The 13838-nt window shown below is 41.5% G+C and overlaps 1 protein-coding gene across 1 annotated transcript; it reads right to left on the bottom strand.

The window, feature by feature from the left end:
- Positions 1–972: 972 nt before the first annotated feature.
- LOC309694701 (uncharacterized protein) lies at positions 973–5105 on the bottom strand (the record flags this gene model as incomplete). The annotated part of the gene is made up of 4 exons (XM_082514911.1): positions 973–1601; positions 1710–2021; positions 3493–3543; positions 4751–5105. The coding sequence occupies 4 exons, from the start codon at positions 5103–5105 to the stop codon at positions 1384–1386; spliced, it is 936 nt and encodes a 311-aa protein (XP_082371037.1). The 3' UTR covers positions 973–1383.
- Between the last annotated feature and the right edge of the window lie 8733 nt (positions 5106–13838).

Genomic DNA, 13838 nt, shown 5'->3' with positions numbered 1-13838 from the left:
TGTCATTGTCTTGATTTATCCACTTCTTCAGTTAAAACTCCAGCAATGATTCTGTGAGATAATATTTAGACATTTTGTATTTTTCTTTTGTGATGAAACCAAATTAAAAGTGCATTTCATCACCCTGTATTTACACATGTATAATGATAAAGTTCAAATAAGTTCATTTGTCAGCTGTGAGTTGAGGATTTGAGCTGTTTCTCTCACAGGTGAAGAACACAGATCCTTCCTGGAATCATTCTTGAAGCAGAGTTCCTGCTTGTAACTGTCATTGTGTTATTAAAGTGAAAGCCACAGCTAACGGTGTGGAGGCTGCAGAGCAGAAACCCACACAGCCCGTCTGCTGCAGGAGAGCAAGTTTGATATGTGAATGCTACATTCATATACGTTGTTATGCATCAAAGACTGAAACGAGAAACACGTTCATCAGAATCAAGTCTTTATTTTTACATAAAACAACTACACTGTTACACTAGGTTTCAAGCATCAACCCACATGAATGGCACAGCTGCATGATCCTGGAGTGAAGCCAAGAGGCACCATTACTTTTTCTGTAACGTTTAAAGAGGAAAAGATTTTGAATGTTTGAAACCCGAAACTGAATAACTGGTTCAAACACAGATGTGCTGGACTGCTCTGCTCACTGAAAATGTCATTATTTTCTCCAAGCGCTAGATGATGTTTTTTTAAACCTGTGCTGAATCTGTACAAAACAAGTTTGTGATTGTAAGAATAAATCTCACATATTCACTATACAAGGACCCAGAACTGAGAAAGAATATATCTTTGCATTTGGATTGGTGGAAAAGGGAACAAGCCACCTTCTTCTTATATACAAAGTGCAACAAATGTCATGTAAAGAAAAAAACCTTTCCTCTTGTGTTATCAGTCAAGAAGAAAAATATACATTCCTTAAAAAAAAACCAAGCAGCTCTTTACTATAATGATCATAGCACACGTATGTTCCCCGTCTTTGTGCAGGGTTTTGATAGTTTGCATACCTGACGGAGAAAAAAAACAAAACCTTATACAAAAGAAAGAAGACTCCATATGAAACATTTACACTTTAAAACAACGACTGTTTTAATATTTGCATATCTATTTTATAGTTTCAGGTGGTTATATTTGAGAAGGGTATGATAAACATTTCTCCAAACCACCAGGCATGTCCCAGCGGGAGGTGGTCCCGGGGCAGACCCAGGATACGTTGGAGAGATTATCTCTTTCGGCTGGCCTGGGAACGCCTTGGTGCTCCTCCGGACAAGCTGGAGGAGGTGACTGGAGAGAGGGAGGTCTGGGCTTCTCTGCTTAAGCTGCTGCCCCTGCGACTCGGCCCCGAATAGGAGGAAGAAGATGGATGGATTTTACCAGCCACAACTTAATTTATATGTCTGCCTGCTCATGTGGGGAAATCTGAGTGTGAAAGATGCCAATCAGAAAGCAGTCAGCATGTGTGCAGTTGGTGGACGCTCCCTTGTTTGTGAGCATCATCAGCAGAGAGAGTCCACAGCAGTACACCAGACTCTTCACTATCAGCACTGTGTACAGCAGGCAGAGCAGCTTCACCCTGCACTGAGACTGGAGAACATAAGAGAGGAGCTCTGAAACAGAAAAGCAATAAAATGCTTTAAGAAATATCAGCCCTCAGATTTGAAAATGTCAAATTTACAAAGCTACATCAATGACGTCCTGTCGCCAAATCTTTTTACCTTGTTGTGTTTGGGCCTCCGCTGTGCCTCCCTGATGTCTCACATGACAGCTGTATATGTATGTGAAGGGATCATCCCGATTAACCACTAAAATGGAGGCACTGCGTCCCGCCTCTCTGAGCTCCAGCTGCTCTCCCTCAGCAGGGGGCAGCTCCTCCGCTTCTCCGCCGTTCTTCTTCTGTCTTTTCCAGGAGAACTGGACCAGAGGAGGAAACATGGCTGAGGCCACACACAGCAGGGAGCTGTTCCCCTCCAGGTGGGCTCTGGATGCTGCTGGGTACACGCTCACCACGGGCTTCACTACCTGCTCATCTGAAGTTTGACAGCAGCAACAAGCAGCACAGACACACATTCACACAGTCAGCAGCAGCTTCCAGCACTGCACTGCATTCAGTCTGATCCTGGAAACTACATGGACTCTGATCACTAAACTACTCATCAGCACAAAGTTCACTACATACACTGGATTCAGTCTGATCTGGAAACTACATGGAAAAACATCACATGGAAACTGAAAAACACTTTTAAAAACAGAAATACAGTTAAATGGCAACTGTGTTTGCTCGCTTATTTTTTGTTTTTTTGAGATTTCTATAAAGTACCAGTTTGCGGAAAAACATAATTACAATTAAATTGAATGAATTCAATAAGATTTTTACATATTTAAATAACATATTTATCTTCACATAAAATTACAGGATTATGCTCAGCACCGTACTTATCTAAAGATATAAAGACAAGAATGTCTTGTAATGCTTCAGCCTTCATTCAAGTTTCATTTTGCCTCTTACCTGTATTTAATTTTATTTAATTTTAATAACTGTACACTCTGTTTTTGGTAACTATTGTCCATGATGTAAATAAGTTTAAAAAAAAGTGCTGTTTGTTTGTATTTGTGTTTTTCTGGCTGCTGTTACAACCAAATTTCCCCTTGTGGGACAAATAAAGGATGTTAGTATATAGCCTTAACTTTATCCCCCGTTTATGTTTTGCTTTCAGAGGAAAAATAAACACAAAGAAAACATTTTCATAAAAGAACACAGCACACGTGCATCTGTATTATCTGCATCACGGGTTATATAAATGTTCTTTACAGCAATGTATCCTACTAGAAAATGTTTATTATAGTTTACAACAGACATTTTGATCAATATATATTTCAGTCTCATTCCAAGAAAAAAGTGTAAATAACTATTTTAAACATTTTGTTTCAACTTTAAAAGTTAAACACTTTATTCCATGTTTGGGAAATTCTTTGTTATAGCAGCCGACATGAAATAATCCACTATGGTCACATGATTAACAATAAACAATCTGAAGAGGAAGTTTTAAATTGTGCGCTATGTCACTCTCATTAAACCCGTTTGCATATTCTACAAAAGCTTTTCATTATTAGATTAACTTTTCTCATGTACTTTTCATTTACTATACATCCAACATGCGTGCCAATATGAATTACTTTGTGCCAATCCAATTTTCTATCAAATGTATAAAATTATAGTAATTAGCATATGCAAATTACTTTTAACATTCTTTAAAATTTTGAGACTATATACACACAATTATATTTAACCTTTAAAAAATGCTCTTAAGAACAAAGACGCTGTGGAGATTCTGAGTAAATAAGCTGAATTTTATAGATCAGGATATTCACTGTGTAGCTAAGATTGGACTTTTAGGACTCAATTTCCTGCAACACTGAATTAATTTTATTTTCTTCTTAATTCTCGATTACTTACGGAAGAACAGAAAGTATTTGAGGAAAATAAATGTTTGATCTTACCTGTTACATACAGTTTAGTTCCAGAGCCGAAGATGTCGTAATCATAGCCTCCTTCCACAGTGAGAAACACTCATACAAAAACCTGCCTGCTGTTCAATGATCAGCTGAGATGGAAGAGTTCAGATGATGCCAGAATGCCATTTTTCCATCCATCCACTTTCTTGTTTTTCATGACAGCTAGGATAGGTAAATTTTTTCAATCTAATATTTATATCAACACGTCTCTTCTCCTGTTTTTAGCCATAACCAGGGATGCACTGGTTGTAAGTAAGTCCTCCTACTAGGATTAAAAACCTGGCACTATTGATCATGTGCCTTATCACATGAGCCAAGGTTTCATGTGAAACTACCTTGCCATGCGATCAAGTGATGCAAGATTTGAGTGGATGTTAAGGTGCCTGGGACAGGATCTCAAAACTGTACTGTAGGTGGCAGACTGTTGATGTTGTTGGCCACCGCCTGTGTTCAAGGATGGTCATTCACAATGGACATAGATGGTTTATTTCACTCTTTCTGCCTTCTGTGTCCAAAATGTGAACATTGGTATCCTTGAAATGCGACCTTTGTCCTTTAGATGCAGATGGACTGCTGAGTCTTGTCCTGTAGGGGTGGCTCTTCTATCGTCGTCAAAGTAAACTTTATTATCTCTCTGCTATATACAGTACAGTATATAGAGAGACGAGACGATGAGGCTCCAGTTACAGCAGTGCAAAAGAACAACAATAAATATAGGAAGAGTAAGAATAAATATACACTTTACACTGAACACCGGTAGAGAGTTCAGGAGTCTGATGGCTGGCGGGAAAAAGCTGTCTCACAGTCTGGAGGATCTGGCCCCGATGCTGGGGTAGCATCTGCCGGACGGGAGGAGGGAGAAAAGCCCATGTGAGGGGTGTGAGGGGTCAAGCACGATGCTGAAGGCCTTGCTGATGCAGCGCTTATGGAAGGTGTAGTCGAGAGAGAGATGTTCTGATGATCATAGCAGCTGATGTGACGATCTGATGTAGCTGGCTGAGGTTGCCAACTTTTCAGTTTCTAAACCACACGGGGATGCAGGTGGTCAGAACACTCTCTATGGTGCCCCTGTAGAACATGGTGAGCGTGGGACAAGGATGGTTGGCCCGCCTTAGGCATCTCAGGAAGGGGAGGCACTACTGGGCCTTTTTGGTGATGGAGGCGGTGTTGATGGTCCAGGTAAGGTCGTCTGAGATGTGAACTCACAGGAACTTGGTGCTATTAACAGTCTCTACCGTGGAACCGTGGATGCTGAGTGGTGTATGGGTGGAGCCAGTCTTCCTGAAGTCGACAGTCATCTCCTTGGTTTTGTCCACATTCAGTGACAGGTTGCTCTCACTGCACCAGAACTCCAGCTGCTGAACCTCATCTCTGTACGCTGACTCGTCGTTGCTGCTGATGAGTCCAACCATGTTTGTGTCATCAGCGAACTTGATGATGTGGTTAGAGCTGTGCAGGGCAGGGAAGTCGTGTTTCAGGAGGGTGAACAACAGTGGGCTGAGAACACGGCCCTGAGGAGCTCCTGGGCTCAGCCTGATGATGCGGGAGATGTTGCAAACAATTCGGACGGACTGAGGCCTCTCTGACATGAAATCCATGTGCCATGCGTTCATGAAGTGGCTGTTTGGTTTCTCCAATGTAGAGGTCTGAGCATTCCTCGCTACACTGTACAGCAAACACCACGTTGTTAAGTTTGTGTTTGGGAGTTTTGTCTTTGGGATGAACCAGTTTCTGTCTGAGTGTATGGCTGGGTCGGCAGTAAACTGGGATGTCATGCTGGGAGAAGACTCTCCTGAGTTTCGCTGATAAACCGTTTCCATAAGGAGTGAAAAACTCAGGAGTCTTCTACGAGTACGACATCCCAGTGCACTTCAAACTTAAAGAAGTCCAGTCACTTTTCTTCCCAAGCTCCCTAGATAAATTACTATAAAGGCCCCCAAATAATGAATATTTCTGAAAATGTAATTTTTCAGCTTTGGCTAAAACAACATGTTCAGTACTATATTAAGGTTTGCATTATATTTATTTGGGCGATCGTGGCTCAAAAGTTGGGAGTTCGCCTTGTAATCGGAAGGATGCCGATTTGAGCCCCGGCTCGGACAGTCTCGGTCGTTGTGTCCTTGGGCAAGACACTTCACCCGTTGCCTACTGGTGGTGGTCAGAGGGTGACGCCAGCGTTCAGCAGCCTCGCCTCTGTCAGTGCGCCCCAGGGCTCCCCACAATGTAGCTTGTTCCATCACACCAGTGTGTGAATGGGTGGATGACTCAATGTGTAAAGCGCTTTGGGGTCCTTAGGGACTAGTAAAGCGCTATACAAATACAGGCCATTTACTGTTTATTATATTGAGTTACTGTATGACTTCAGAGGCACAACTTAGAAAATAAGAATGTTAATTTAAGAGAAATCCAAGAATTTACTTACGAATCAAAAATGTGAACAAATCTACTTTAGGCGATAACACTTAACACTTCGTGTCAGACACGCTGGGAGGGAGTGAACGCTGGTGCGTTTTAGCTGCTGCTGCTCTCTTTCTATACTTATTGCTTAGTATAGTTGCACAAGTTTGTTTTAGTCTATGAACCTGTATTGTCTGCCAGGTAAAGTGTTTCTCTGCGTTACCTGTTCGGCCATATTTACTGTCAGCTATTAGCTTCAGCTGTTAGCCGCTGGGCTGTTTTTGGACAGCTGGCTTTCAGACATTATAACATCATGACTGTTAAGGTCCTCCAGATCTCCAGACTTCAAACTCTTGCTCTACTTTTAAATCATGTCTTAAAACCCATCTATTCAGAATTGCATACTCTTCATCATGACTGTCTTAGTCTATTTTTACCTTTTTTAGCCTTTATGCTTTTTTTTTTAAATTTTTTGTTTACCTTATGTTTTTATTTTGTTGCACTGATGTAAGGTGACCTTGAGGACCTTTAAAGATGCCGATAAATAAAGTGTAAGCAATGAGCTCAATTCTGTCAGATCCACAGAACATCTACCATCACTTCAATATGACAAGCAATCATGGGGAAGCAAAAGCTTCATTACCATGTGCTGCCTGTGATGTGTTTTTAAACTTGTCTTTGATCTCCCCTGAGTATCTCTTTTTATCCTACTTCAGACAATCTCACTTTTAGTACTGCCGGACAGTAGCACAGTTCTATTCTCAGTCTTTTTTCTAGATCCTTCTCCACAGCTCACACATTCTCCATTTCTTGTCTACATCCTTGTTCTTTTCTTGCAGTTTATCCACAGACTGCATTGCAGTCAAGGAACCTAGTAGAAGAAAACAGAAGACCTGAAATTATTCATCGTATCAGCTTTGCTCATTAAAAGCAGAAGTCCCTACATGGGCCACTACTACTATCTCTAAACATTTCTGCCCTATCAGTAATCTCTACATCAGTTTTCAGGCTGAATTTAATCAAATTTAGTTAAATCTTTATGGTTCGTGTTTGTCTTAGGTAAAAAGTGCATAATGGTGTATGATAACCCATGTTTTTGCTCCAAAAACGTGTGGTGTAAAACCTAAAAGTACAAAAAGAAGTTCTCCCAGCTCCACGGCCCATTGGTTGCCGCTTTGTAATATTCTAGGAGGTCAGTATTTGTTGAAGACATCTGAGAGGGAATCTTGGGCCTCAGTCAATACAGGCCCCCACCATACTAAGAAAATTGAATATGAAAAGTACCTAAGGGTTAAGATGCAAACACACATTCATCCATCCGTTTATTTTCCTCCGCTTTAACCGGGGCCGGGTTGTGGGGGCAGCAGCCCAAGCAGAGAAGCCCAGACCTTCCTCTCCCCAGCCACCTCCTCCAGCTTATCCAGGGGAACACCCAGGCGTTCCCAGTCCAGCTGAGAGATATAATCTTTCCAACATGTCCTGGGTCTGCCCCAGGACCTCCTCCCGGTGGGACATGCCTAGAACACCTCACCCAAGAGGAGCCCAGGAGGCATCCTTGTCAGATCCCCGAAACACCTCAGCTGGCTCCTTTCGATGTGGAAGAGCAGCGGCTCTACTCTGAGCCCCACCCAAATGGCTGAACCTCTCGCCCTATCTCTAAGGGAGATGCCATTCAACCTTCGGAGGAAGCTAATTTCCACCGCTTGTATCCGCGATCTCCTTCTTTTAGCCACTACCCACAGCTCGTAACCATAGGTGAGGGCAGGGATGTAGATCGGCCAGTAAATTGAGAGCTTTGCTCTCAATCAATCAGTTTTGCCAACACACATTCCTTTCCCTATTTAGTAACACAACCAACTTGTAGCTCTAATTGAAAAAGATACGTAAGATTGTAATAGCTGCTTGAAACAACAGCAACAACAAAGAAACGGCTTTCCATTTCTGGAGCAGGACAGCCTCAGTATGGTTGTGATTGTGAAGAAATACATACACCTGGGCTGTGGTTTACTGCTCTCTTCCTGTCACAAACTCTGATTGACATCTCTGTATGCTTTGGTTTTTGCTCAGGCTGCAGGCATCATTTCTCACTGTGGGGTGCGTCCTTCCAACAGGCACAGTAATAAGTGGCCGAATGCTCAAGTTTAACTTTCTCTATCTTCAACTGGTATCTGTTCTGTTTAATCTCAACTGAAAAATCATCTTTCTGGGAATGATTAGAACTTGACTCAACTCTACCATCATCAGTATCCACGACAAGAACTAGCCTAAATGGTTCAGTATCTTTCTTCTGGTACCAGATCAAACCAGTATAGTCACATTCATCATCTCCACAGCTGAAGGAGACACTTTCTCCAACTCTCCTGGTCAATGTTAAATCCTCCTGAATCATCTGTGCTGCCATGGTAACCAGTGCTGTAGAGACACAGACAGATAGATGAAGGTTAGTGTGACAGTGTTTGTTACAGGTTGACTTTGTTGGCTCCTGACTGGAAACACTCACCTGAACACAGACAGCACAGAGCAGCAGCTGGGAGGAAAAGCATTTTGTGCAGTGGTGTTTCCTCTGGTGAACCTGGGGAGAAGTGGCGCTCTGATGCAGCTGAGGCCAAACAAGGACGAGCTGTGAGATCAGACGGGTCTTCCCCCTCCGCTGATATGCAGCAGTTCTTCAAAGCTCCCATCAGCCCCTGCAGTCCACAGAGGAACGTACCGCTCCTGACTGACAGCTCAGCCAAAGCTGCTGTGGTTTGATCATCTTGTGTTGAATACCACAGCATGTAAACACCATCTGGGTGGCATAATTTACAAACATTTAGGTATTTACTAAAACACGAACTTGATTTTTTTTTTAATTATTACAGACCTAAAATGCTCTACTGCATCTTTTTTAATTGCGCTCAAAACTCTGTAACCAAATAAAATTCTGCTCCTCTCCACATTCCTGATTAAGCTCGATTTTTGTCTAACAACTCTCTGTAATTCCCGTGTTATACCACAGGATGATATTTCTTTGTGTTTGCTAATTTATTTAAACCACGCTTCAATTACTTGTATAACTCTACACTCATGACACCCAAAAAAGAAATCAAATCTGAATAAAGACACGATTTATCATCAAGAACTTCACATTTATGTTTATATCCACATTTACATGTTCACACATACATGCCTCACTCCTCTGACTTTAAAATCTTATTAGAAAAAGACTTCCATCCTCTGCACACTCTGTATCAACGAAGTGTTGCAGTTCAGTGAAGGCGAACAGCTGATTAAAGTCAGGAATAAGAATCCTTTTTATTGTGCTGTGGTGCATCATCAGCCTTTAACGGACACACAGCGTATAGTTGGAGATTTTAACATTCACATAGCCGATGACTCTGACTACTTTGGTTTTATCAACATCATAGATTGTTTTCATTTAACCAGCCATGTGTCACATACCAAAGGAGACACTGGCACCTGATTTTACATTGGGTTTAAGTGCAGTTAATGCCACTTGGCAACACATGTGTTACAGAATTGTGAATTAATATGATTGTCATTGTGCAAGATGATTAGATCTTTAACAAGACCTAACAACAAGAACCCACAAACATAGAATAAAAAAATTAAAAATAAATAAATAAAAAGCTCACTTACCGTTTGTAGATATAGAGCCCAAAACGGTGGTAGCTGTAGCTGTTGGTAGACCGAGAAATATACCAATCGGAAGGTTCATGGTTCAATCACTGGCTGTTCCAGGATATTTGTCATGCCCAATATCCTCGGGTAAGATATCTGAGCTCTCCGATGCGTATATCTGAATATAATTATGTGTGATTTTCGATAGAAAGCTCTTAAGTAGAAAAAAAGTGATTGGGTGAATGAAGCATGTTGTATAAAGAGCTTTGAGTGCTCAGGTCGAGTAGAACAGGGAAATAAGGGAACCAGTCAATTTACCAAAAATCATATTTGAACGAAAGGTGGACAAACAAAAACAAATATGAACAGTAATGCTGAATAAAATAATCAAACTTTACACGGCAGCTACATTTTCAAAGAAACAGCAGTTGGCATGGCAACAAAATGAAGGCAGACTCACAGCTTGGCAGCCATCACAAACCACAACACAAAATTAGAGAAATTACATGGCATTTACCATTAACATAAGTTAGTGCATAATCAACAAAGACAGTTCATCACTAAGTTGCGTTGCACTTGCCTTTGTAAAGTAAAATGAAAAAGATTTCTCCTACAAAAAGCACAGACGGGTGCCCAAATTTGATGGACAGGAAACTGGTTTCGATTAAGCACAGTGGCCACACAAAAACATAAATATAATAATATAAAGCACGCACCTTTTGTAGGTCTACATGTTAACATGCTCCAAATCAAAAAAGTACGCTGAGGGACAGACGAGCAGCTATCTTCAAAGTACAGGTGAACAAATATGCGCTGCAACATCTCACCCTATGTCCCCTGGGATAGACCCCCCCCCCCCCCCCCCCCCACACACACACACACACACACACACACACTTTAAAGCACCACTTTAGTTTTCTTTTGTCTTCCTCCGTACATATTGACCATAAATGTATCACTCCTTAAAGCCTGTTCTAGTGATTTAAACCAGAAGCCGAAATGCTGTAGGTGAGGTCAGAGGCTGGAGACATGGCTCAGAAAGCTCAACATTAAACAAATTAAACAAGCACTTTTTGAAGCTTAAATTACACCAAACAATTGACGGACAACACACATCTGCATTAATCATTTCCAAAACCCTGGAGAACAGCAAGAAGAATTTATATGCTCTCCAGGAATACAGTGACTGGTGTTTCAACACTAGTCACTAAGAAGGCCTGAGTTCCTCTTCCCCAGCCAAGAACAAGATGCTGTCTTCTAGGAGAAGTCACCCAGGATCTCCCCCAGAACAACACCACCACCGACTAAGGAATTTGCCAACATCCAGAGGCTCACTCACTAAGGGACTTTGTCAAGTCTCTAACTGAGAATGTGACCCAGCTCACTGAAGGGAGCCGAAAGAAACAGACTTTAGTGTACACGACCAGTTCCCCAAAGAGGTCCTGGAGCGATGCAAGCTCCTGTTCCCAGTCCAACACAGCTTTGTGCTGTTAACCCCATAGACCAGCTCTACAGACAAATTACAGTAGATAACATGGACGACGCGACAGCTCCCCAAAAATGAAGCCAAAACGTTTCTATCGAGGTCATAAACCCCGCCTCCTCCATGTTAGCGGATGGGACTGGGGTCAGATTCTAATTCTAATGATTCTAATTCCTACCGCGGCGATGTTAAATTGGGGTGAAACGTCATCATGACAGCTTTGACTGACAGCTGCAGTCACGGAGAAACTTGCGTATCTCTGTTCGGGAATAGCAGATAGAGCGTAGGCTCTGAGAGGACGGCCAGCGTTTACGCTACGAAAACATGACCGAGTGTTTTAACCTGAAAGCCTGAGGTGTTCTTCAGTAAACTGGACTACCCGACAGAAGGACCCGAGGCCGCGCTGCACTTTTTCGGTAGTGATGTGCGATACCACTGATTTCCTTTCCGATCCGATACCAAGTAATATCCAGGGTGGTATCAACGATACTGATCCGATACTGATACTTTGTACAAAAACTTATTTTATTTATTGTATCTCAAATTATAGCATCATAATGATTACAGGACATCAGATTACTTGTTCTTATCACTTAGTAATGCAGAGTTCATCATATAGAAATAAAAAAACTGAAGTTGTGCGCTATTTGAACACCTTGCCTGCCTGCAGCAGTAAAGGACTCCGTGAGAGACGTCTGTCTCGCCCTAGCAGCACCTGTCCCTCTCCTCCTCTTCAGTTCGTCTCAACATAGGCTCATCATATTCTGTGATATGATTTACTCTGAGGTGTTTGACAAGGTTAGTGATGTTGCCACAACCATACATGCCAACCCTCCCGATTTTTCCAGGAGAATACCGAATTTCAGTGCCCCTCCCGAAAATCTCCCGGAGCCACCATTCTCCCGAATTTCTCCCGATTTTCCACCCGGACAACAAAATTGAAAAACCATATCGCAGAATTCATAGCGCGGCCCAGCCAATTCTGGTTTCCAACAATGGCGGCAGCGACTTAGTTTTAATATCACTCTTATTTCTCTTTCTGGGTCGCAAAAAAACTTTTAACATATTTTCAGGTGAGAATGTAGCTGTGGAAAGTTCAAATATCTGAGCCGACACATCGTCTTCAAACCCCCGCGGTCTTTCACTACTCGGGTTAAACATGATATACAAGTCACTCTGATAACTTAAAAATATTATTGTTTGGCTTTTTCAGTGTTTTATTTGTTGTGAGAATCGATTCTAGAACATAAATGATTGGTATCGGAGGAATCGATATTTCAGGATCGATCCGCACATTACTATTTTTCGGTAAGTTAAATGTGTTTGTAAACTAATCCATAACTACCTAAGCTAAGTCCTGAGACCTAGCTAGCTAAGATGAGCACTCGGCTGTCGGGGAAACTTGTTTTGTAAAGTTAGTTTAGCTAATCTGTGCAGGCGAATGGATTTACCCTGACAAAAGAAAACAAGAGAAACGCCCCGAGCTGCTCAGTCACTAATTATCATTACTGTACTTTTATCACAAGTATTATACTGTAAATGCAACAGGCTGCATCCTGCTTGAGCTCCTGTGCAGAGCTGAATATTAAATATGTGCAAACAACAGCATGTTTTCAGTCTCCACATGATTTAAGAGATAAACTTTATATTTGAGTTTGTGATGGTTCTGTTCTCTTTGTGATTACAGGAGCTGCCCTCAGATTCAGACCTCAGCACCACCAGTGACAGCAGACAGATCATCCAACATGTTCACGTGTTAACTGCAAAATGAACTGATGGAAACAGTGCAAAGGTTAAAGTGCCACACGTGCTGTAGTGAAAGCTGCAGCTGTTTTATTGATAAAGTTAAAGACAAAAAAACAAAAGGATTACTCACCCCTGTAACTGTGTCACTGTATATCAGCATTAACAGGACCTCAGTTTGGTGTTTCAGAGAGCTGCTGATCTCAGACCTGCACAGCTTCTGTTTTAAACACTTGATGTACTCAGCTGCATGAAGAGCACGTTTGAGTTTCTCTGACACAATTAAATAAAACCTGATGAAGGTCAAAGGTCGTCACTTGTATGTTGAACTACAAACTTGTCATCTGGAATTCTTTCAGTGTTTTGCAGATAGTGTTATTTACCATGAAGTGATTCAGAGTTATTCATACCAGAGTAACCAGAGAGGTTTTTAAATATATAACTTTCTTATAACAGCTTATTCTGCTGTTGACTTTGTCGTTTATTGGACTGGATGAAGTCTGACGAGACAAAACACGTTTGCCTTTGGCAAATAAACAGCATTTTTGGCAAGTCAGCCAACAACTACATTGGCTACCATCCCATGGCAGGTTTGACCAAGCTGGTGACCAGAATGATTACCCTGTGTTGATCTGTAACGAGCAATAACCACAGTATTGTCCCAAAGTGTTTGTTTTTTTTTAGTTTTGCTCATGAGCTCACAGCTTACAGCTCAGACACTGAATCACAGTTAAATTCTTACTTAAACTGGTGCATAAAAAGATAATTAACTTTCCACGACATCACTGTTGTCGGGAAATCTAATATTTATCTTACTAATAAACAAAAATCTACACATAATCACAAAAAGTTGTTCTAAGAATAACACTCACTATATATTGAACATCACTGTTAAATGGGAACTCCATGTGTGTTCCACCATTTCATAATTAGTGAGTGATTCTGGACTCAGCCTTCATCGGCCTGCTTTGTCAGCAAATATGTTACTGTTTACTCTGCTGCCACCTGCTGCTCACAACCGCACACTGCCTCAATCTGAATTTGAATTGAAACTTCAGTACAACTCCTCTGGTCCCTGTTTATTAAT

Source organism: Aulonocara stuartgranti (assembly GCF_965226115.1).
Source record: "Aulonocara stuartgranti genome assembly, chromosome: 18".
NCBI classification, from domain to species: Eukaryota; Metazoa; Chordata; class Actinopteri; order Cichliformes; family Cichlidae; genus Aulonocara; species Aulonocara stuartgranti.
The sequence above is the reverse complement of the archived record's forward strand: the minus strand, read 5'-3'. Positions and strand labels throughout refer to the sequence as shown.